Source organism: Salvelinus alpinus, chromosome 18 (genome assembly GCF_045679555.1).
Source record: "Salvelinus alpinus chromosome 18, SLU_Salpinus.1, whole genome shotgun sequence".
NCBI classification, from domain to species: domain Eukaryota; kingdom Metazoa; phylum Chordata; class Actinopteri; order Salmoniformes; family Salmonidae; genus Salvelinus; species Salvelinus alpinus.
In genome coordinates this window covers 51792326-51814792 of record NC_092103.1, presented here as the reverse complement: position 1 = coordinate 51814792, position 22467 = coordinate 51792326, and the positions used below count along the sequence as shown (strand labels likewise).

Here is a 22467-nt window from a genome sequence, read left to right as displayed (position 1 = left end):
AACTTACTGTATCTCTAACCTTAGTCCTAACTTACTGTACCTTGGACCTAACTTACTGTACCTCTAACCTTAGTCCTAACTTACTGTACCTTGGACCTAACTTACTGTACCTCTAACCTTAGCCCTAACTTACTGTACCTTGGACCTAACTTACTGTACCTCTAACCTTAGCCCTAACTTACTGTACCTCTAACCTTAGCCCTAACTTACTGTACCTTAGCCCTAACTTACTGTACCTCTAACCTTATCCCTAACTTACTGTACCTCTAACCTTAGCCCTAACTTACTGTACCTCTAACCTTAGCCCTAACTTACTGTACCTCTAACCTTAGCCCTAACTTACTGTACCTCTAACCTTAGCCCTAACTTACTGTACCTCTAACCTTATCCCTAACTTACTGTACCTCTAACCTTAGCCCTAACTTACTGTACCTCTAACCTTAGCCCTAACTTACTGTACCTCTAACCCTAGCCCTAACCTTAGCTCTGTCTTTAGCTTTCTAATATGAATATACTCTCTAATACTAGTATATTCTCTAATACTAGTATATTTTCTACTACTAATATATTATCTAATACTAATCTACTCTCTAATAATACTATATTATCTAATACTAATCTACTCTCTAATAATAGTATATTATCTAATACTAATCTACACTCTACTACTAATATATTATCTAATACTAATTTACTCTCTAATACTAATCTACTCTCTAATACTAGTATATTCTCTAATACTAATATATTATCTAATACTAATGTACTCTCTAATACTAGTATATTTTCTAATACTAATATATTATCTAATACTAATCTATACTCCAATATTCATGATTTGTCTCAAACACTCTTTGTGTTTTAGATATAAAGAAAGATCAAGTCACAAGTAAGTTTAGTTTTTTATCTGAGTCTTTTATCTTAGTTCTAAGAATTGTACTTTGTAATTAGAATATGTTAAAAAAAAAGTGTTCATGTATTTTTTTCCAAACGTTATATACAAATACTACATGTCTTACTTGCAGTCTAATAATGATGATTTGTCTAAACAGCAACGTGTTACAATGACAAAGGAAGGTTCTACCAAGGACCAGTCAACATCACCAGCTCCGGTATTCCCTGTCAGAGATGGAGCCAACAGGTAAATCACTTTAAATGTTAATAAATATAGGGATAGCCCCCTTATTTTACATTTTCACTAAAATGACACCCAAATCTAACTGCCTGTAGCTCAGGCCCTGAAGCAAGGATATGCATATTCATGGTACCATTTGAAAATAAACACTTTGAAGTTTGTGGAAATGTAAATTGAAAGTAGGAGAATATAACACAATATATCGGGTAGAAGAAAATACAAAGTAAATCAAAAGTTTTTTTTTCCACCACCATTTTTGAAATGCAACAGAAAGGTCCAAGTTCTAGCCATCACTCTGGTTGTAACTCCGATGGTGTCCACCAGATGGCAGCAGTGCATGCGCAAAGTTTCAAAGTTTCAAACGGATAATTTGAAGTATGAGCAAACTACATGAAATTTAGTGTGAAGTCACCCAGGCACATTTGGGCAAATCGTGAAGGAAACATTTGCATTAATATTACATTTTTTCTGCAATAATATCGTCAAATCTGTATACTTGGACTTTGATTTAGCTTTTCCAGTATTAGTAGCCATATTATCAACAAAAAACAAAACAAAAATATTTATTTAGCCCTTCGTACATCAGCTGATATCTCAAAGTGCTGTACAGAAACCAAGCCTAAAACCCCAAACAGCAAGCAATGCAGGTGAAATTATAAGTTCAACATTTGCAAAAAAAAAAAAAGTTTTTATAACTTAATATTCTTATAATTTTTGTGCAAATGGAAAAGGCATGCTGTCGCACAAGGAAGAGAGAGAAAGAGAAACACTACAGACTGAAGGGGTTTCCAGATACTCCCGTCATTGGCTATCTAGCTAGCTTTGTTTGACCCCGGTTGATGCTTATTTTTATTTATTCCATCAAATGAAGACCGGCTGTGTAATCAGCGTGCCATGGAGTCGCTCTCGGACCAAATTTGGTGTCCTATAGGATATACTACACCCCTAATGATATAGTGAGGTCTGGTTACGTTCTAGGATCTCTGAGAAATAAATACGGACGTAATTTGACTGGTTGAAACAATGTTTAGGGTTAGATTTTCACAGATTCATTTCTTTGCAACTTGAACGAGTGGAAATACCAAATCGGACCTTTTTAGGATATGAAAAATTATTTTATCTAACAAAATGACACTTCATGTTATCTCTGGGACCCTTTGGATGATAAATCAGAGCAAGATTCCAGAATGTAAGTACACATTTCACCTTCAGAGGTGAATTTATCAAACCTATCGCGGTGAAAAAGTGTTTTGTTGTTAGGAGCTCTCCTCAAACAATAGCATGGCATTTTTTCGCAGGAATAGCTACTGTAAATTGGACAGTGCAGTTATATTAACAATAATTTAAGCTTTCAGCCGATATAAGACACTTATATGTACCGACATTTGTTGTGTCTCTAAAATCTGCGATCGTGACACAGGGCGCTGCATGATTTACAACTGTCCCGTTAACGGGACGCCTATCCCTAAGTGAGTATACTAGTTAACTCTCTGTTGTGTGGCGAAGTTGGTAGAGCATGTAGCTTACAACGCCCAAAATAGTGGGTTTGATTCCTGCTGGGGCCACCCATGACAAAATGGACACTACCGGTCAAAAGTTTGGACACACCAACTCATTCAAGAGTTTTTCTATATTTTTTACTATTTTCTACATTGTAGAATAATAGTGAAGACATCAAAACTATGATATAACACATATGGAATCATGTAGTAACCAAAAACAAAATATATTGTATTTTTGAGATTCTTCAAAGTAGCCACCCTTTGCCTTGATGACAGCTTTGCACACTCTTGGCATTATCTCAACCAGGTTCACCTGGAATGCTATTCCAACAGTCTGGAAGGAGTTCCCACATATGCTGAGCACTTGTTGGCTGTTTTACCTTCACTCTGCGGTCCAACTTATTCCAAACCATCTCAAATGGTTTCAGGTCGATTGGGTTGAAGTTGGGTGATTGTGGAGAACAGGTCATCTGATGCGGCACTCCATCACCCACCTTCTTGGTCTAATAGCCCTTACACAACCTGGAGGTGTGTGTTGGGTCATTATCCTGTTGAAAAATAAATGATAGTCCCACTAAGCGCAAACCAGAAGGGATGGTGTATCACAGTAGAATGCTGTGGTAGCCATACTGGTTAAGTGTGCCTTGAATTCTAAATAAATCACTGCCAGTGTCACCAGCAAAGCATCCCCACACCATCACACCTCCTCCTCCATGCTTCACGGTAGGAACCACACATTCATAGATCATCCGTTCACCTACTCTGCATCTCAGAAAGACACTGTGCTTCTTTCTAAAGATCTGATTCAACTGTATATCTGAATATGTAGGTTTCTTCACTCTACCCAAACCAAAAACAGATTTAATGTATATATGAATAGTGTGGAAATAAATAATATTTTGCCTCCTGATGTCGTTCCTATATACAGTGCAATAACAAAGTTTTCAGACTCCTTGACTTTTTCCACATTTGCATCATTCTGGCAACAATGACTGAAACGCAATTAACGTGCCATAGAATTCAACTTGATCAGAGTCCACCTGTGGTAAATTCAATTGAAGGTTCGTAGTCAGCAAGTTGCCCAAGACCCCGATGGTCACTCTAACAGAGCTCCAGAGTTCATTTGTGGAGATGGGAGAACCTTCCAGAAGGACAAAAGGACAACAATCTCTGCTACCGTCGTAGGACATATAAGGAGCTGTGTAACCTGTCACCAATGACTTGAGAGGACATATAAGAAGCTGAAGACTCTCAAGTCATTGGTCATCATCCTCTCTGATGGCTGAAGGACATATAAGGAGCTGTGCAGGCCTTTATGGTAGAGTGGCCAGACAGAAGCCACTCCTCAGTAAAATGACATGACAGCTCACTTGGAGTTTGCCAAAAGGCACCTAAAGGACTCTCAGACCATAAGAAAAAATATTCTCTGGTCTGATGAAACCAAGATTGAACTCTTTGGCCTGAATGCCAAGCGTCACGTCTGGAGGAAATCTGGCACTATCCCTACGGTGAAGCATGGTGGTGGCAGCATCATGCTGTAGGGATGTTTTCAGCAGCAGGGACTGGGAGACTAGTCAGGATCGAGGGAAAGATTAACAGAGCAAAATACAAAATACTGGGGCGAAGGTTCACCTTCCAACTGGACAATGACCGTAAGCACACAGTCAAGACAACACAGGAGTGGCTTCGGAACAAGTCTCTGAATGTCCTTGAGTGGCCCAACCAGAGCCCAGACTTTGATCCCGATCTAACATATCTGGAGAGACCTGAAAATAGCTGTGTAGCGATGCTCCCCGTCCAACCTTATAAAGCTTGAGAGGATCTGCAGAGAAGAATGTGAGAAACTACCCAATTCCAGGTGTGCCAAGCTTATAGCGTCATACCCAAGAAGACTCGAGGCTGTAATCGCTGCCAAAGGTGATTCAACAAAGTACTGAGTAAAGGGTCTGAATACTTATGTAAATGTGATCTTTCCGGGGTTTTATAAAAACCTGCTTTTGCTTTGTCATTCTGGGGTATTGTGTTAAGATGGATGAGGGGAAAAAACTATTGAAATCATTTTAGAATAAGGCTGTAATGTAACCAAATGTGTAAAAAATCAAGGGGTCTGAATACTTTCCGAATGCACTGTATAACTCTTATTTAATGTAATGTCTTATATTGTTGTTGACTATTACTGTTTTGTGCTCTTTCATGTATTTGGGGATCCTAATAAACTAAACCAACATCTCTCTCTCTCTCAATTCAATTTAAGGGCTTTATTGGCATGGGAAACATATGTTAACATTGCCAAAGCAAGTGAAGTAGTATAATAAACCTAAGTGAAAAACAATACAAATTAAACATTATACTCACAAAAGTTCAAAAAAGAATAAATACATTTTAAATGTCATAGTATGTGCAAATAGTTGAAGCACAAAAGAGACGATAAATAAACATAAATATGGGTTGTATTTACAATTGTGTTTGTTCTTCACTGGGTACCCTTTTCTTGTGGCAACAGGTCACAAATCTTGCTGCTGTGATGACACACTGTGGTATTTCACCCAATAGATATGGGAGTTTATTGAAATTGAGTTTGTTTTAAAAACTTTTATGGGGGTCTGTATAATCTGAGGGAAAAATGTGATTCTAATATGCTCATACATTTGGCAGGAGGTTAGGAAATTCAGCGCAGTTTGCAGCTCATTTTGTGGGCATTGTGTCTACTCTTGAGAGCCAGGTCGGCCTACAGTGGCCTTTCTCAATAGCAAGGCTATGCTCACTGAGTCTGTACATAGTCAAAGCTTTCCTTAAGTTTTGGTCAGTCACAGTGGTCAGGTATTCTGCCACTGTGTACTCTCTGTTTAGGGCCAAATAGCATTCTAGTTGGCTCAGTTTTTTTTGTTAATTCTTTCCAATGTGCCAAGTAATTATCTTTTTGTTTTCTCATGATTTGGTTGGGTCTAATTGTGTTGATGTCCTTGTGATCTGTGGGGTCCAGGACCAGCTTTCTTAGGGGACTCTTCTCCAGGTTCATCTCTCTGTAGGTGATGGCTTTGTTATGGAATGTTTGGAATCGATTCTTTTTAGGTGGTTTTAGAATTTAACGGCTCTTTTCTGGATTTTGATAATTAGCAGGTATCGGCCAAATCCTGCTTTGCAATCATTATTTATTTATTTTATTTAACCTTTATTTAACTAGGCAAGTCATTTAAAAACAAACTCTTTTCACAAAGGCAAAAGGCCTCCTGCGGGGACGGGGACTGGGATTTTAAAAAATAATTATAAAATATAGGACAAAACACACATCACGACAAGAGAGACAACACTACATAAAAAGAGACCTAGGACAAAAACATAGCATGGCAGCAACACAACATGGTAGCAGCACAAAACATGGTACCAACATTATTGGGCACAGACAACAGCACAAAGGTCAAGGAGGTAGAGACAATAAAGGGTTAGGGTTAGGGTTAGGTTTAGGTTTAGGTTTAGGGTTAGGGTTAGGATTAGGGTTAGGTTTAGGGTTAGGATTAGGGTTAGGGTTAGGGTTAGGGTTAGGGTTAGGGTTAGGGTTAGGGTTAGGGTTAGGGTTAGGGTTAGGGTTAGGATTAGGGTTAGGGTTAGGGTTAGGTTTAGGGTTAGGGTTAGGGTTAGGGTTAGGTTTAGGGTTAGGGTTAGGGTTAGGGTTAGGGTTAGGGTTAGGGTTAGGGTTAGGGTTAGGGTTAGGGTTAGGTTTAGGGTTAGGGTTAGGGTTAGGTTTAGGGTTAGGGTTAGGGTTAGGGTTAGGGTTAGGATTAGGGTTAGGGTTAGGGTTAGGTTTAGGGTTAGGGTTAGGGTTAGGGTTAGGGTTAGGGTTAGGGTTAGGGTTAGGATTAGGGTTAGGGTTAGGGTTAGGTTTAGGGTTAGGGTTAGGGTTAGGGTTAGGGTTAGGGTTAGGGTTAGGTTTAGGGTTAGGGTTAGGGTTAGGGTTAGGATTAGGGTTAGGGTTAGGGTTAGGTTTAGGGTTAGGGTTAGGGTTAGGGTTAGGGTTAGGGTTAGGGTTAGGTTTAGGGTTAGGGTTAGGGTTAGGTTTAGGGTTAGGGTTAACAGGGTTAGGGTTAGGGTTAGGGTTAGGGTTAGGGTTAGGGTTAGGGTTAGGGTTAGGGTTAGGGTTAGGGTTAGGGTTAGGGTTAGGGTTAGGGTTAGGGTTAGGGTTAGGGTTAGGGTTAGGGTTAGGATTAGGGTTAGGGTTAGGGTTAGGGTTAGGGTTAGGGTTAGGGTTAGGGTTAGGGTTAGGGTTAGGGTTAGGGTTAGGGTTAGGGTTAGGGTTAGGGTTAGGGTTAGGGTTAGGGTTAGGGTTAGGGTTAGGGTTAGGGTTAGGGTTAGGTTTAGGTTTAGGGTTAGGGTTAGGGTTAGGGTTAGGGTTAGGGTTAGGGTTAGGGTTAGGGTTAGGATTAGGGTTAGGGTTAGGGTTAGGGTTAGGGTTAGGGTTAGGGTTAGGGTTAGGGTTAGGGTTAGGGTTAGGGTTAGGGTTAGGTTTAGGGTTAGGGTTAACATTATTGGGCACAGACAACAGCACAAAGGTCAAGGAGGTAGAGACAATAAAGCCGCCACAACTGTCAGGAAGAGTGTCCATGATTGAGTCATTCAATGAATTTGGTGTTTTACGTTGCAGAGTCTCTCTGGTGTTTGTCCCATTTTGTGAATTCATGGTTGGTGAGCGGACCCCAGACATCACAACCATGAAGGGCAATAGGCTCTATAACTGATTCAAGTATTTTTAGCCAGATCCTGATTGGTATGACAAATTTTGTGTTCCTTTTGATTCCATAGAAGGTGCTTCTTGCCTTGACTTTCAGATCGTTCACAGCCTTATGGAAGTTACCTGTGGTGCTGATGTTTAGGCTGAGGTCTTTATAGTTTGTGTGCTCTAGGGCAACGGTGTCTAGATGGAATTTGTTTCTGTGGTCCTGGCAACTGGACCTTTTTTGGAACACCATTAATTTCAGTTTTACTGAGAATTACTGTCAGGGTCCAGATCTGACAGAATCTGTGCAGAATATCTAGGTGCTGCTGTAGGCCCTCCCTTGGTTGGTGACAGAAGCACCAGATCATCAGCAAACAGTAGACATTTGACTTCAGATTCTAGTCGGATGAGGCCGGGTGCTGCAGACTGTTCTAGTGATCTCGCTAATATGTTGATATATACAGTTGAAGTCAGAAGTTTACATACACCTTAGCCAAATGCATTTAAACTCAGTTTTTCACATTTCCTGACATTTAATCCTAGTAAATATTCCCTGTTTTAGGTCAGTTAAGATTACCACTTTATTTTAAGAATGTGAAATGTCAGAATAATAGTAGAGAGAATTATTTATTTCCGCTTTTATTTCATCACATTCCCAGTGGGTCAGAAGTTTACATATACTCAATCAGTATTTGGTAGCATTCCCTTTAAATTGTTTAACCTCTTGGCGCATGGATCCCTTTAAAGGGATCATTTTCGTAAACAACCACTCAATTGCAGAGCGCCAAATTCCCCAAGAATTACAAAAAATATTTATTTTCATGAAATCACAAGTGAAATATACCAAAACACAGCTTAGCTTGTTGTTAATCCACCTATCGTGTCAGATTTTGAAAATATGCTTTACAGCGAAAGCAATCCAAGCGTTTGTGAGTTTATCGATCATTAGACAAAACATTACGAACAGCTAGCAGCAATGTAGATTGGTCACGAAAGTCAGAAAAGCAATAAAATTAATCGCTTACCTTTGATGATCTTCGGATGTTTGTACTCACGAGACTCCCAGTTACACAATACATTTTCCTTTTGTTCGATAAATATTATTTTTATATCCAAAAACCTCAAAAACCTGGTGCGTTATGTTCAGAAATCAACAGCCTCGAGCGGTCATGAAGGGCAGATGAAAATTCCAAATAGTATCCGTAAAGTTCGTAGAAACATGTCAAACGTTTTTTATAATCAATCCTCAGGTTGTTTTAACATAAATAATCGATAATATTTCAACCGGACGGTAAACTATTCAATAAAAGAGATGAAGAAAATGTCGAGCTACAACTTTCGCGCGCATGAACTAATGGAAGGACATTCAGCTATCCACTGACGCATTTTGATAAATCTCGCAAATTTTTCTGAATAAAAGCTTGAAACTATGTCTAAAGACTGTTCACACCCTGTGGAAGCCATTGCAAAAGGAATCTGGTTGATATCCCTTTAAATGGACGAAAGGAACAGGGGTTTTTCAAAATAAGAGGCACTTCCGGGTTGGATTTCCTCAGGCCTCGCCTGCAAAATCAGTTCTGTTATACTCACAGACAATATTTTGACAGTTTTGGAAACTTTAGAGTGTTTTCTATCCTAATCTGTCATTTATATGCATATTCCAGCATCTGAGCCTGAGAAATAGGCAGCTTACATTGGGAACATTATTTTTTCCAAACATAACAATTCTGCCCCCTAGCTTCAAGAGGTTTTAACTTGGGTCAAACATTTCAGGTAGCCTTCCACAAGCTTCCCACAATAAGTTGGGTGAATTCTTGCCCACTCCTCCTGACAGAACTGGTGTGACTGAGTCAGGTTTGTAGGCCTCCTTGCTCCCACACACTTTTTCAGTTCTGCCCACAAATTTTCTATATGATTGAGGTCAGGGCTTTGTGATGGCCACTCCAACACCTTGACTGTGTTGTGCTTAAGCCATTTTGCCACAACTTTGGAAGAATGCTTGGGGTCATTGTCCATTTGGAAGACCCATTTGCGACCAAGCTTTAACTTACTGACTGATGTCTTGAGACGTTGCTTCAATATATCCACATCATTTTCCTCCATCATGATGCCATCTATTTTGTGAAGTGCACCAGTCCCCCCTGCAGCAAAGCACCCCCACAACATGATGCTTCCACCCCCGTGCTTCACGGTTGGGATGGTGTTCTTCGGCTTGCAAGCGTCCCCTTTTTTCCTCCAAACATAGCGATGGGCGTATGTGTGACTTTCATGTTGAGGCCATCTTTGCGGGAGTGGGTGGCATAGGTCTGATCTGAGGGGGCCTAAATGGGGTGTGGGCATGGTTGTCTTGGGGGGGGGTGTTGATTGGGTGTGGATGTGGCAGGTGGGGCTGTGGTCTGGATGTAGGTCCTCTTGGCGTGGGTCCTCTATGTGTAGGTCCGGGGGGTCTGGGCGGGTGTCTGTGGCTCCCTTTAGGGTCCGGGCGAAGGTGGGCACTGCTGCTTTGTATAGGTGGACCTGGTGGTAAAGGCTGTTCAAGTCCAGGGTGGAGCGGTGGGCCAGGTAGAAATTTGGCTTTGAGTCACAGTCACGGGAAATACTTGCATTTAACTTATCATTCAGTCCTTATAAATTAAAATATATCATTGTAATATTTTTTATCTTTGCTTTAAAAGTAGCTTCAGACTAAACATGACTCACTCAGTTCCAGATTGGATGGTGTTTTCAGGTTTCTGTTGTTTGTTAGCCAGAGCATTTGCTGTATATCTTGGAAATAATCAACTTTGGTAGGAGGAATCGTTCCCGGTGATTTTGTCCAAAATCAGGTTGTAGGTTGAGAATTTTGATTTGGAGTGAAGGTTATGTTGAAAAATGCAGGAGATCATCTGCTCATCTCCCCTTGTCTCTCTCTCTCTCTCTCTCTCTGTCTCTCTGTCTTTCTCTATCTCTCTCTCTGTCTGTCTCTGTCTCAGGGTCCCCACCTGCACCGTCTCAGTGTGGATGTATTATCAGAGCTGAGGAACGCACAGAGCTCTTGCCGGAACCCCGGAGGAGAGAATGAGAAGCCCTGGTGTTATACAACCAACCCCAACATCCGCTGGGAATACTGCAACATTCCCAAATGTGGAGAAGGTACACTCTAAGAAAAAAAGGTGCTATCTAGAACCTCAAAGGGTTCTTCGGTTGTCCCCATAGGAGAACCCTTGGAAGAACCCTTTTGGTTCCAGGTAGAACACTATTGGGTTCCATGTAGAACCCTTTTGGTTCCAGGTAGAACACTATTGGGTTCCATGTAGAACCCTTTTGGTTCCAGGTAGAACACTATTGGGTTCCATGTAGAACCCTTTTGGTTCCAGGTAGAACCCTATTGGGTTCCATGTAGAACCCTTTTGGTTCCAGGTAGAACCCTTTTGGTTCCATGTAGAACCCGTTTGGTTCCATGTAGAACCCTTTCCCCAGACGGGTCTACATGGAACCCAAAATATTTATACCTGGAACCAAACAGGGTTCTGCCTCTAATTAAAAAAGGGTTCTCCTATGGGGACAGCCGAAGAACAATTTTTGGAACCATTTTTTCTAATATTCCCAAATATGACTTCCATAAGGCTTGGAGACCTGATCAGGAACAATATGGGCCCTAGCTACAACGTAGGGCCAAGGGCCAAGGTGTTTTTCCTGTTCAGGTCTTGAGAAAAAGGGCAATTATTGAGCTACTGATTGAGGTAAGATCCATCTTGTGATGACATTCTTGACTCTCTGTCCCCTCAGTAGTAGTGAAGACTGTTGACTCTCTGTCCCCCCAGTGGTAGTGAAGACGGAGTCATCGTTCCCTCGCCAGAATCCTCCCCTCCTCCCTCCCTCCGTCTCTCCGGCCTACTCTATGATCATCATCATCTGTCTACTAGCAGCCTTCGCAGCCATAGCCTTCCTCACCATCATCATCATCATGTGCAAGAGGAGGAGGAAGACATGGAAGAACCACAAGACGTACGCTGGGTTATGTCAGCCAATATAGTAGAAGACATTCTGCAGACATTTCTTCAACAGTTAGTAACACGCTTAGTAACACGCTTAGTAACACGCTTAGTAACACGCTTAGTAACACGCTTAGTAACACGCTTAGTAACACGCTTAGTAATATGTTAGTAACACGGTTAGTAATATGGTTAGTAATATGTTAGTAACACGGTTAGTAACACGGTTAGTAATATGGTTAGTAATATGTTAGTAACACGGTTAGTAACACGGTTAGTAATATGGTTAGTAATATGTTAGTAACACGGTTAGTAATATGGTTAGTAACACGGTTATTAACACGGTTAGTAATATGGTTAGTAACACGGTTATTAACACGGTTAGTAATATGGTTAGTAACACGGTTATTAACACGGTTAGTAATATGGTTAGTAATATGTTAGTAACACGGTTAATAATATGGTTAGTAACACGGTTATTAACACGGTTAGTAATATGGTTAGTAATATGTTAGTAACACGGTAAGTAATATGGTTAGTAACACGGTTATTAACACGCTTAGTAACACGCTTAGTAACACGCTTAGTAACACGCTTAGTAACACGCTTAGTAATATGGTTAGTAATATGGTTAGTAACACGCTTAGTAACACGCTTAGTAACACGCTTAGTAACACGCTTAGTAACACGCTTAGTAACACGCTTAGTAATATGGTTAGTAACACGGTTAGTAATATGGTTAGTAACACGCTTAGTAACACGCTTAGTAACACGCTTAGTAACACGCTTAGTAACACGGTTATTAACACGCTTAGTAACACGCTTAGTAATATGTTAGTAACATGTTAGTAACACGGTTAATAACACGGTTAGTAACACGGTTAGTAATATGGTTAGTAACACGGTTATTAACACGGTTAGTAACATAGTTAGTTATATGGTTAGTAACATGGTTAGTAACATGGTTAGTTATATAGTTAGTAATATGGTTAGTTATATAGTTAGTAACATGTTTAGTAATGTGGTTAGTTAAATAGTTAGTAACATCGTTAGTTATATAGTTAGTAACATGGTTAGTTATATAGTTAGTAACATGGTTAGTTATATAGTTAGTAACGTGGTTAGTTATATAGTTAGTAACATGGTTAGTAACGTGGTTAGTTATATAGTTAGTAACATGGTTAGTTATATAGTTAGTAACGTGGTTAGTAATGTGGTTAGTTATATCGTTAGTAACGTTGTTAGTAATACAGTTAGTAACGTGGTTAGTTATATAGTTAGTAACATGGTTAGTAATGTGGTTAGTTATATAGTTAGTAACATGGTTAGTTATATAGTTAGTAACGTGGTTAGTAATGTGGTTAGTTATATAGTTAGTAACGTTGTTAGTAATACAGTTAGTAACATGGTTAGTAACATGGTTAGTAATGTGGTTAGTTATATAGTTAGTTTCATGGTTAGTTATATAGTTAGTAACGTGGTTAGTTATATAGTTAGTAACGTGGTTAGTAACGTGGTTAGTTATATAGTTAGTGACGTGGTTAGTTATATAGTTAGTAACATGGTTAGTTATATAGTTAGTAACATGGTTAGTTATATAGTTAGTAACATGGTTAGTAACGTGGTTAGTTATATAGTTAGTAACGTGGTTAGTTATATAGTTAGTAACGTGGTTAGTAACGTAGTTAGTTATATAGTTAGTAACGTGGTTAGTTATATAGTTAGTAACATGGTTAGTAACGTGGTTAGTTATATAGTTAGTAACGTGGTTAGTAACGTGGTTAGTTATATAGTTAGTAACGTGGTTAGTTATATAGTTAGTAACATGGTTAGTAACATGGTTAGTTATACAGTTAGTAAAGTGGTTAGTAACATGGTTAGTTATATAGTTAGTAACATGGTTAGTAACATGGTTAATTATATAGTTAGTAACGTGGTTAGTAACGTGGTTAGTTATATAGTTAGTAACGTGGTTAGTTATATAGTTAGTAACGTGGTTCGTAACGTGGCTAGTTATATAGTTAGTAACATGGTTAGTAACATGGTTAATTATATAGTTAGTAATGTGGTTAGTTATATAGCTAGCAACATGGTTAGTAACGTGGTTAGTTATATAGTTAGTAACATGGTTAGTAACGTGGTTAGTTATATAGTTAGTAACATGGTTAGCTATATAGTTAGTAACATGGTTAGTTATATAGTTAGTAACGTGGTTAGTTATATAGTTAGTAACATGGTTATTAACGTGGTTAGTTATATAGTTAGTAGCATGGTTAGTTATATAGTCAGTAACATGGTTAGTTATATAGTTAGTACCATGGTTAGTTATATAGTTCGTAACGTGGTTAGTTATATAGTTAGTAACATGGTTAGTTATATAGTTAGTAGCATGGTTAGTTATATAGTTAGTAACATGGTTAGTTATATAGTTAGTAACATGGCTAGTTATATAGTTAGTAACATGGTTAGTTATATAGTTAGTAACATGGTTAGTTATATAGTTAGTAACATGGTTAGTTATATAGTTAGTAACATGGTTAGTTATATAGTTAGTAACATGGTTAGTAACGTGGTTAGTTATATAGTTAGTAACGTGGTTAGTTATATAGTTAGTAACGTGGTTAGTTATTTAGTTAGTAACATGGTTAGTTATATAGTTAGTAACATGGCTAGTTATATAGTTAGTGACATGGTTAGTTATATAGTTAGTGACATGGCTAGTTATATAGTTAGTGACATGGTTAGTTATATAGTTAGTGACATGGCTAGTTATATAGTTAGTGACATGGTTCGTTATATAGTTAGTAACATGGTTAGTTATATAGTTAGTACCATGGTTAGTTATATAGTTAGTAACATGGTTAGTTATATAGTTAGTGACATGGTTAGTTATATAGTTAGTGACATGGTTAGTTATATAGTTAGTAACATGGTTAGTTATATAGTTAGTAACATGGTTAGTTATATAGTTAGTACCATGGTTAGTTATATAGTTAGTGACATGGTTAGTTATATAGTTAGTGACATGGTTAGTTATATAGTTAGTAACATGGTTAGTTATATAGTTCGTGACATGGTTAGTTATATAGTTAGTGACATGGTTAGTTAAATAGTTAGTAACATGGTTAGTTATATAGTTAGTACCATGGTTAGTTATATAGTTAGTACCATGGTTAGTTATATAGTTAGTAACGTGGTTAGGTATATAGTTAGTGACATGGTTAGTTATATAGTTAGTACCATGGTTAGTTATATAGTTAGTAACATGGTTAGTTATATAGTTAGTAACATGGTTAGTTATATAGTTAGTAACATGGTTAGTTATATAGTTAGTAACATGGTTAGTTATATAGTTAGTAACATGGTTAGTTATATAGTTAGTACCATGGTTAGTTATATAGTTAGTAACATGGTTAGTTATATAGTTAGTACCATGGTTAGTTATATAGTTAGTAACATGGTTAGTTATATAGTTAGTACCATGGTTAGTTATATAGTTAGTATGTTACTTTTGTCATTTTCTCACCCATCTGCACACAATACCTCATAAGGACAAAGTGAAAACATGTTTTTGGACATTTTTCAAATGTATTGAAAATGAAAGACAGGAAAAATATTTACATAAGTATTCACACCCCTGAGTCAATACTTTACAGAAGGACCTTTATACTTTACAGAAGGACCTTTATACTTTATAGAAGGACCTTTAAACTTTACAGAATGACCTTTATACTTTATAGAAGGGCCTTTATACTTTACAGAAGGACCTTTATACTTTACAGAAGAACCTTTATACTTTATAGAAGGACCTTTATACTTTACAGAATGACCTTTATACTTTTTAGAAGGACCTTTATACTTTACAGAAGGACCTTTATACTTTACAGAAGGACCTTTATACTTTACAGAATGACCTTTATACTTTTTAGAAGGACCTTTATACTTTACAGAAGGACCTTTATACTTTACAGAAGGACCTTTATACTTTACAGAAGGACCTTTGGCATTGATTACAGCTGTGAGTCTTTCTGGGTTGAGCCTATAAGAGCTTTCCACACCTGGATTGTGTAACATTTGGCCATTATTCTTTAAAAAATTATTCAAGCTTTGTCAAATTGGTTGTTGATTGTTAATTACTAGACAAACATTTTCAAGTCTTGCCATAGATTTTCAAGTAGATTTAAGTCAGGAACATTCACTGTCTTCTTTGTAAGCAACTAGACTGTAGATGTGGCAATGTGTTTTAGGTTATTATCCTGCTGAAAGGTGAACTAATTTCCCAGTATCTGGTGAAATATACTGCTTTTCACCAGTATCTGGTGAAAAGCAGACTGAACCAGTCCTCTATGATTTTCCCTGTGCTTAGCTCCATTCTGGGTTTTCTTATCCTAAAAAACTCCCCCGATTACAATAATACCCATAACATGATGCAGCCACCACCATGCTTGAATATATGGAGAGTGGTACTCAGTAATGTGTTGAATTGGATTTGCCCCAAACAGAAGTGAATTGCTTTGCCACATTTTTTGCAGAATTACTTTATTCCCTTATTGCAAACAGGATGCATGTTTTGGAATATTTGTATTCTGTACAGGCTTCCTTCTTTTCACTCTGTCAGTATTGTGGAGTAACTACAATGTTGTTGATCCATTTTCATATCAAAGCTACTAAACTTTTGAAGTCACTATTGGCTTTATGGTGAAATCCCTAAGCGGTTTCCTTCCTCTCCGCGACGGACTATCTTTGTAGTGACTGGGTGTATTGATACACCATCCAAAGTGTAATTAATAACTTCACCATGCTCAAAGGGATATTCAATGTCTACTTTTTATTTTTTACCCATCTACCAATATGTTCCCTTCTTTGGCATTGTGCATTGGTAAACCTCCCTGGTCTTTGTGGTTTCATCTGTGTTTGAAATTCACAACCAGGACAACAACAACCGCTACAGACATCCAGGACAACAACTATCCCAACAGACATCCAGGACAACAACAACCACAACAGACATCCAGGACAACAACTATCCCAACAGACATCCAGGACAACAACAACCACAACAGACAGCCAGGACAACAACTATCCCAACAGACATCCAGGACAACAACAACCACAACAGACAGCCAGGACAACAACAACCACAACAGACATCCAGGACAACAACAACCACTACAGACATCCAGGACAACAACAACCACTACAGACATCCAGGACAACAACAACCACTACAGACATCCAGGACAACTGTATACGTTTGAGTGCATCTGTGGCACTATATAAATGTGTGTCCGTGTGTGTGTCCGTGTGTGTGCACATGTGTGCGTTTGAATGCGAGTGTGTGTATATGCGTACAAGCACCTGCACGGCATCAACGTCAGACAAACAGGCATTGGATGTTACGGCGTTGCCCCTCAGCGTTATTCAAACATACTTTTGTTTTGTTTATTTAGATTTATTATATGACTCGTTAAGCACATTTTTACTTCTGAACTTAAGACTCGCCATGACAATGGGGTTGAATACTTATTGATTCAAGGCATTTCAGCTTTTAATTTTTGATTAATTTGTAAACATTTCTATAAACATAATTCCACTTTGATTGTGTGTAGGCAGGTGTCCAAAAATTGCTCAGAGAAAGAGTTTTAGTTTAATAAATTATAAAATAAATACATTCTAAAAGATAGGGGTCAAAATTATTAGGACCCCTGTTTCCAATCCTCCAGAACACTCCCCAAGCTTACAATTGGCTCATTCATCCCTCTCCTCTCTCCTGTAACTATTCCCCAGCTCGTTGCTGTAAATGAGAATGTGTTCTCAGTCAACTTACCTGGTAAAATAAGGGTAAAATAAAATTAATTAAAAAAATTTAAAAGTCATTGCATTCATCTTCAAATAGCTATGTGTAACAACCACATATTACAGGCATAGTTAGTACATTCATCTTCAGATAGCTAGGTGTAACAACCACATATTACAGGCATAGTTAGTACATTCATCTTCAGATAGCCAGGTGTAACAACCACATATTACAGGCATAGTTAGTACATTCATCTCAGATAGCTAGGTGTAACAACCACATATCACAGGCATAGTTAGTACATTTTTCCTCAATGACGTAGCTATCAGTAGAGACCGAGCTAGAAAGGGGGGAGTCGAGGTGAGGAGGAGGATTATTTAATATACTGTTTGAAGAGGTAGAGTTTCAGATGTTTTTGGAAGATGGACTCTGCTGCGGACTCTGCTGTCCGAGCTTCAGGGGGCAGGGACTCTGCTGTCCGAGCTTCAGGGGGCAGGGACTCTGCTGTCCGAGCTTCAGGGGGCAGGGACTCTGCTGTCCGAGCTTCAGGGGGCAGGGACTCTGCTGTCCGAGCTTCAGGGGGCAGGGACTCTGCTGTCCGAGCTTCAGGGGGCAGGGACTCTGCTGTCCGAGCTTCAGGGGGCAGGGACTCTGCTGTCCGAGCTTCAGGGGGCAGGGACTCTGCTGTCCGAGCTTCAGGGGGCAGGGACTCTGCTGTCCGAGCTTCAGGGGGCAGGGACTCTGCTGTCCGAGCTTCAGGGGGCAGGGACTCTGCTGTCCGAGCTTCAGGGGGCAGGGACTCTGCTGTCCGAGCTTCAGGGGGCAGGGACTCTGCTGTCCGAGCTTCAAGGGGCAGGGACTCTGCTGTCCGAGCTTCAGGGGGCAGGGACTCTGCTGTCCGAGCTTCAAGGGGCAGGGACTCTGCTGTCCGAGCTTCAAGGGGCAGGGACTCTGCTGTCCGAGCTTCAAGGGGCAGGGACTCTGCTGTCCGAGCTTCAGGGGGCAGGGACTCTGCTGTCCGAGCTTCAAGGGGCAGGGACTCTGCTGTCCGAGCTTCAGGGGGCAGGGACTCTGCTGTCCGAGCTTCAGGGGGCAGGGACTCTGCTGTCCGAGCTTCAAGGGGCAGGGACTCTGCTGTCCGAGCTTCAGGGGGCAGGGACTCTGCTGTCCGAGCTTCAGGGGGCTTTTTCTAAAATGTTTTATGAGATTGGAGAACACAGTGGGAGGGATCTTAGACCATTCCTCCATACAGAATCTGATTGGAGAACACAGTGGGAGGGATCGTAGACCATTCCTCCATACAGAATCCACTTGCTGCCAAGTTTCAGCATCCTGGCAGAGGCAACCAGGTTTTTGGGGAAAAATGTCCTGGTGCTATGAAATTTCATGATGCCGTTGACAACAAAATAAACCTTTTACCATCTTAGTCCCTGGACCCCATTGAAAACCTGTGGTTTGAATTGAAGAGGGCCGTCCACAAGAGCAGGAGAGGGTGTGTTGAAAACAGGGGAAACAATCATTTTGACCTCCCATCTTTTTTAGATTTGATTACTTGATAAACAAAATCATAATTTCCCCATTATTTGAGCATGCAATATCGCTCAGTCTTTTTTTATGTTTAATTTAAACAGCCCCCCCCCTCATCTTTATCAAGGGTGCCAATAATTCTGGACCTGACTGTATATGGTGTTGTCAAACATAGGAGACCATTGGTCAGAGTTGACACAGGGTGCATCCCAAACGGTACCCTGTTCCCTATATGGTGCACTATTTTTGACCAGAGCCCTGTGGATAGCCCTGTGGGTAGCCCTGTGGGTAGCCTTGTGGACAGCCCTGTGGGTAGCCCTGTGGGTAGCCCTGTGGATAGCCCTGTGGGTAGCCCTGGTCTACATTATTGCACTATAAAGAGAACACAGTGTAATTTGGGAAGCAGTCACTATAATAACCTCTCTCTCTCTCTTTCCCACTCTCTCAGAGTCATGGAGACCCCCACCCTGACTGCCTTACCCTCTGAGAGTCTGCTGCTGGACCGCCTCCACCCCAACCCCATGTACCAGCGCCTGCCCTTACTGCTTAACTCCAAGCTGATGGCTCTAGAGTACCCCAGGAACAACATCGAGTACGTCAGGGACATCGGAGAGGGGGCCTTCGGACGGGTCTTCCAGGCCAGGTGAGACTCTCATTAGATTATATTGTATTACATGTACCAAGCAATTCTCTGACTCTCTGTTGACTCCTAGTTAACTCTGTTGACTACCGCAAATCAAATTGTATTGGTCACATACACATGTTTAGCAGATGTTATTGCGGGTGTAGCGAAATGCTTGTGTTTCTAGCTCCATCAGTGCAGAAATATCTAACAATTCACAACAATACACACAATACACAAACCTAAAAGAATGGAATTAAAGAACATATAAATATTTGAAAGATAAATGTTGGAGTGGCATAGGCTAAAATACAGTAGAATAGAATACAGTATATACATAGATGAGTAAGACAGTATGTAAACATTATTAATGTGGCCAGTGATTCTATGTATGTAGGGCAGCAGCCTCTAAGGTGCAGAGTTGCGTAACCGGGTGAAAGCCAGCAATTGACGGCTGTTTAACAGTCTGATGGCCTTGAGATAGAAGCTGTTTTTCAGTCTCTCGGTCCCAGCTTTGATGCAACTGCACTGACCTCGCCTTCTGGATGATAGCGGGGTGAGCAGAGCAGTGGCTCGGGTGGTTGGTGTCCTTGATCTTTTTGGTCTTCCTGTGACATCGGGGGCTGTAGGTGTCCTGGAGGGCAGGTAGTTTGCCCCCGGTGATGTGTTGGGCAGACCGCACCACCTTCTGGAGAGCCCTGCGGTTGCGGGCAGTGCAGTTGCCGTACCAGGCGGTGATACAGCCCAACAGGACGCTCTCAATTGTGCATCTGTAAAAGTTTGTGAGGGTTTGAGGTGCCAAGCTGTTCTGCCTTCTTTACCACACTGTCTGTGTGGGTGGAGCATTTAAGATCGTCGGTGATGTGTACGCCGAAGAGCTTGGAGCTTTTCACCTGCTCCGCTGCGGTCGATGTGGATAGGGGCGTGCTCCCTCTGCTGTTTCCTGAAGTCCATGATCAGCCCTCACCTCCTTCCTGTAGGTTGTCCCGGCATTGTTGATAATCAGGCCTACTACTGTTGTTTCTTCTGCAAACTTGATGATTGAGTTGGAGGCGTGCGTGGCCATGCAGTCATGGGTGAACAGGGAGTACAGGAGGGGGCTGAGCACACATCCTTGTGGGGCCCCTGTGTTTAGAATCAGCGAGGTGGAGGTGTTGATTCCTACCTTCAACACCTGGGGGCGGCCTATCAGGAAGTCCAGGAGCCAGTTGCACAGGGCGGGGTTCAGACCCAGGGCCCCGAGTTTAATGATGAGCAGGTAAAGTAGTCAATGAACAGCATTCTTATATCGGTATTCCTCTTGTCCAGATGGGATAGGGCAGTGTGAAGTGCATTGTCTGTGGATCTATTGCGGCGGTAAGCAAATTTAAGTGGGTTTAGGGTGTAAGGTAAGGTAGAGGTGATATAATCCTTATCTAGTCTCTCAAAACACTTTATGATGACAGAAGTGAGTGCTACTGGGGCGATTTATTTTGTTAGTTCAGTTATATTTGCTTTCTCGGGTACTTGAACAATGGTGGACATGTTGAAGCAAGTGGGGACAGCAGACAGGGATAGGGAGAGATTGAATATGTCCGTAAACACTCTAGCCAGCTGGTCTGCGCATGCTCTGAGGACGCGGCTAGGGATGCCATCTGGGCCGGCAGCCTTGGGAGGGTTAACATTTACACGCTTAAAATGTCTTATGTTGGCCACGGATAAGGAGATCCTCAGTCCTTGGTAGCGGGCTGCGTCGGTGGCACTGTGTTATCCTCAAGGCGGGCGAAGAAGGTGTTTAGCTTGTCCGGAAGCAAGACCTCGGTGTCTGCGAGGTGTCTGGTTTTGCCTTTGTAGTCCGTGATTGTCTGTAGAACCTCCTTTCCCCGGCGTAGACAGGGCTTAGACTGGAGTTAAGTCTTATTCGAACATTCAGTGAAAGTGTAGTAGTAGGAAGTAATGAAAAACAAAATAAACTATAATTTCCATTCTCAGAGCGTTAATAAAACCTCCAGGAAAACGTTCAAGGAACCAGAGTAAAACGTTCTTCGAACCTCCCTGCAAACTAAAAATAATGGTTCCCAGTACAAGCAAATTGTTCACTTCCATTATCAGAACTTAAAAAAAAAAGTTACGTTTTACCAGTAAGGAAATGTATGACTTAATTCCCAGAACCAAAAACTTTAGTTTAGGTTGGTTGTTAAACTTCTTGAGGATAGGGTGCAGAGTTTTCACTTAGGGAAAAATAGCGTGCGCAATTTCAACTTCGTGCTACTCATCCCCAGAATATAAGATATGCATATTATTAGTCGATTTTGATAGGAAACACTCTGAAGTTTCTAAAAATGTTTGAATCATATCTGTAAGTATAACAGAACTTATATAGCAGTCAAAACCCTGAGGACTAACTTTTTTCTTTTTAAGTTCCTGTATGTTCAATGGTTTGTTATGGGCAAACCAGAATTCTAATCAGTATACACGTAGTTCCTACTGCTTCCACTGGATGTCGCCATTGTATGGAAAAAGGTTAAGGTTTTTCCTTAGTTAACAGAGAAAGATATTGACCCGGAAGTGGAGTGACGTCGTTTGTTTATGTTTGAGAGTTGAGCAAGACTTGAAAAGTACCGTGAGTTTGTTGATATCCTGTATTGAAAACAGATTGACCAGTCTTCAATTTGATCGATTATTAATGTTTACAAATAACTTAAGTTGTATTACAAAAGTACTTTGAAATGTTTTGGCAAAGTTTAGAGGTAATTTTTTAGATATTTTGTCGTGATTTTGCGCAAATTGAACGCTGTTTTTCCTGGTACAACGGCGCCAAATAAATGGACAATTTGGATATATATGGACGGAATTAATCGAACTAAAGGACCATTTGTGATGTTTATGGGACATATTGGAGTGCCAACAAAAGAATCTCGTCAAAGGTAATGCATGTTTTATATTTTATTTCTGCGTTTTGAGTAGCGCCGGCATGGTTGAAATTGTCAAAAAAGAGAGTGTAGCTTCTGTACTATCATCAGATAATAGCATCTTATGCTTTCGCCGAAAAGCCTTTTTGAAATCTGACATGTTGGCTGGATTCACAACGAGTGTAGCTTTAATTTGGTATCTTATATGTGTAATTTAATAAAGTTTGATTTTATAGATTTTTTTTTGAATCTGGCGCTCTACATTTTAACAGGCTGTTGGGACGCTAGCGTCCCGCTATCCCAGAGAG

At 40.3% G+C, this 22467-nt stretch overlaps 1 protein-coding gene across 1 annotated transcript in view; it reads left to right on the top strand.

Annotated features, from left to right (window-relative positions):
* Positions 1-22467, top strand: part of musk (muscle, skeletal, receptor tyrosine kinase) — a 65459-nt gene that overhangs the window by 35459 nt on the left and 7533 nt on the right. The window contains exons 11-15 of the mRNA XM_071351561.1: positions 866-889; positions 1053-1141; positions 10321-10480; positions 11152-11335; positions 19095-19289. Coding sequence (XP_071207662.1) covers positions 866-889; positions 1053-1141; positions 10321-10480; positions 11152-11335; positions 19095-19289 — 652 coding nt within the window. The remainder of the gene's footprint in view (positions 1-865; positions 890-1052; positions 1142-10320; positions 10481-11151; positions 11336-19094; positions 19290-22467) is intronic.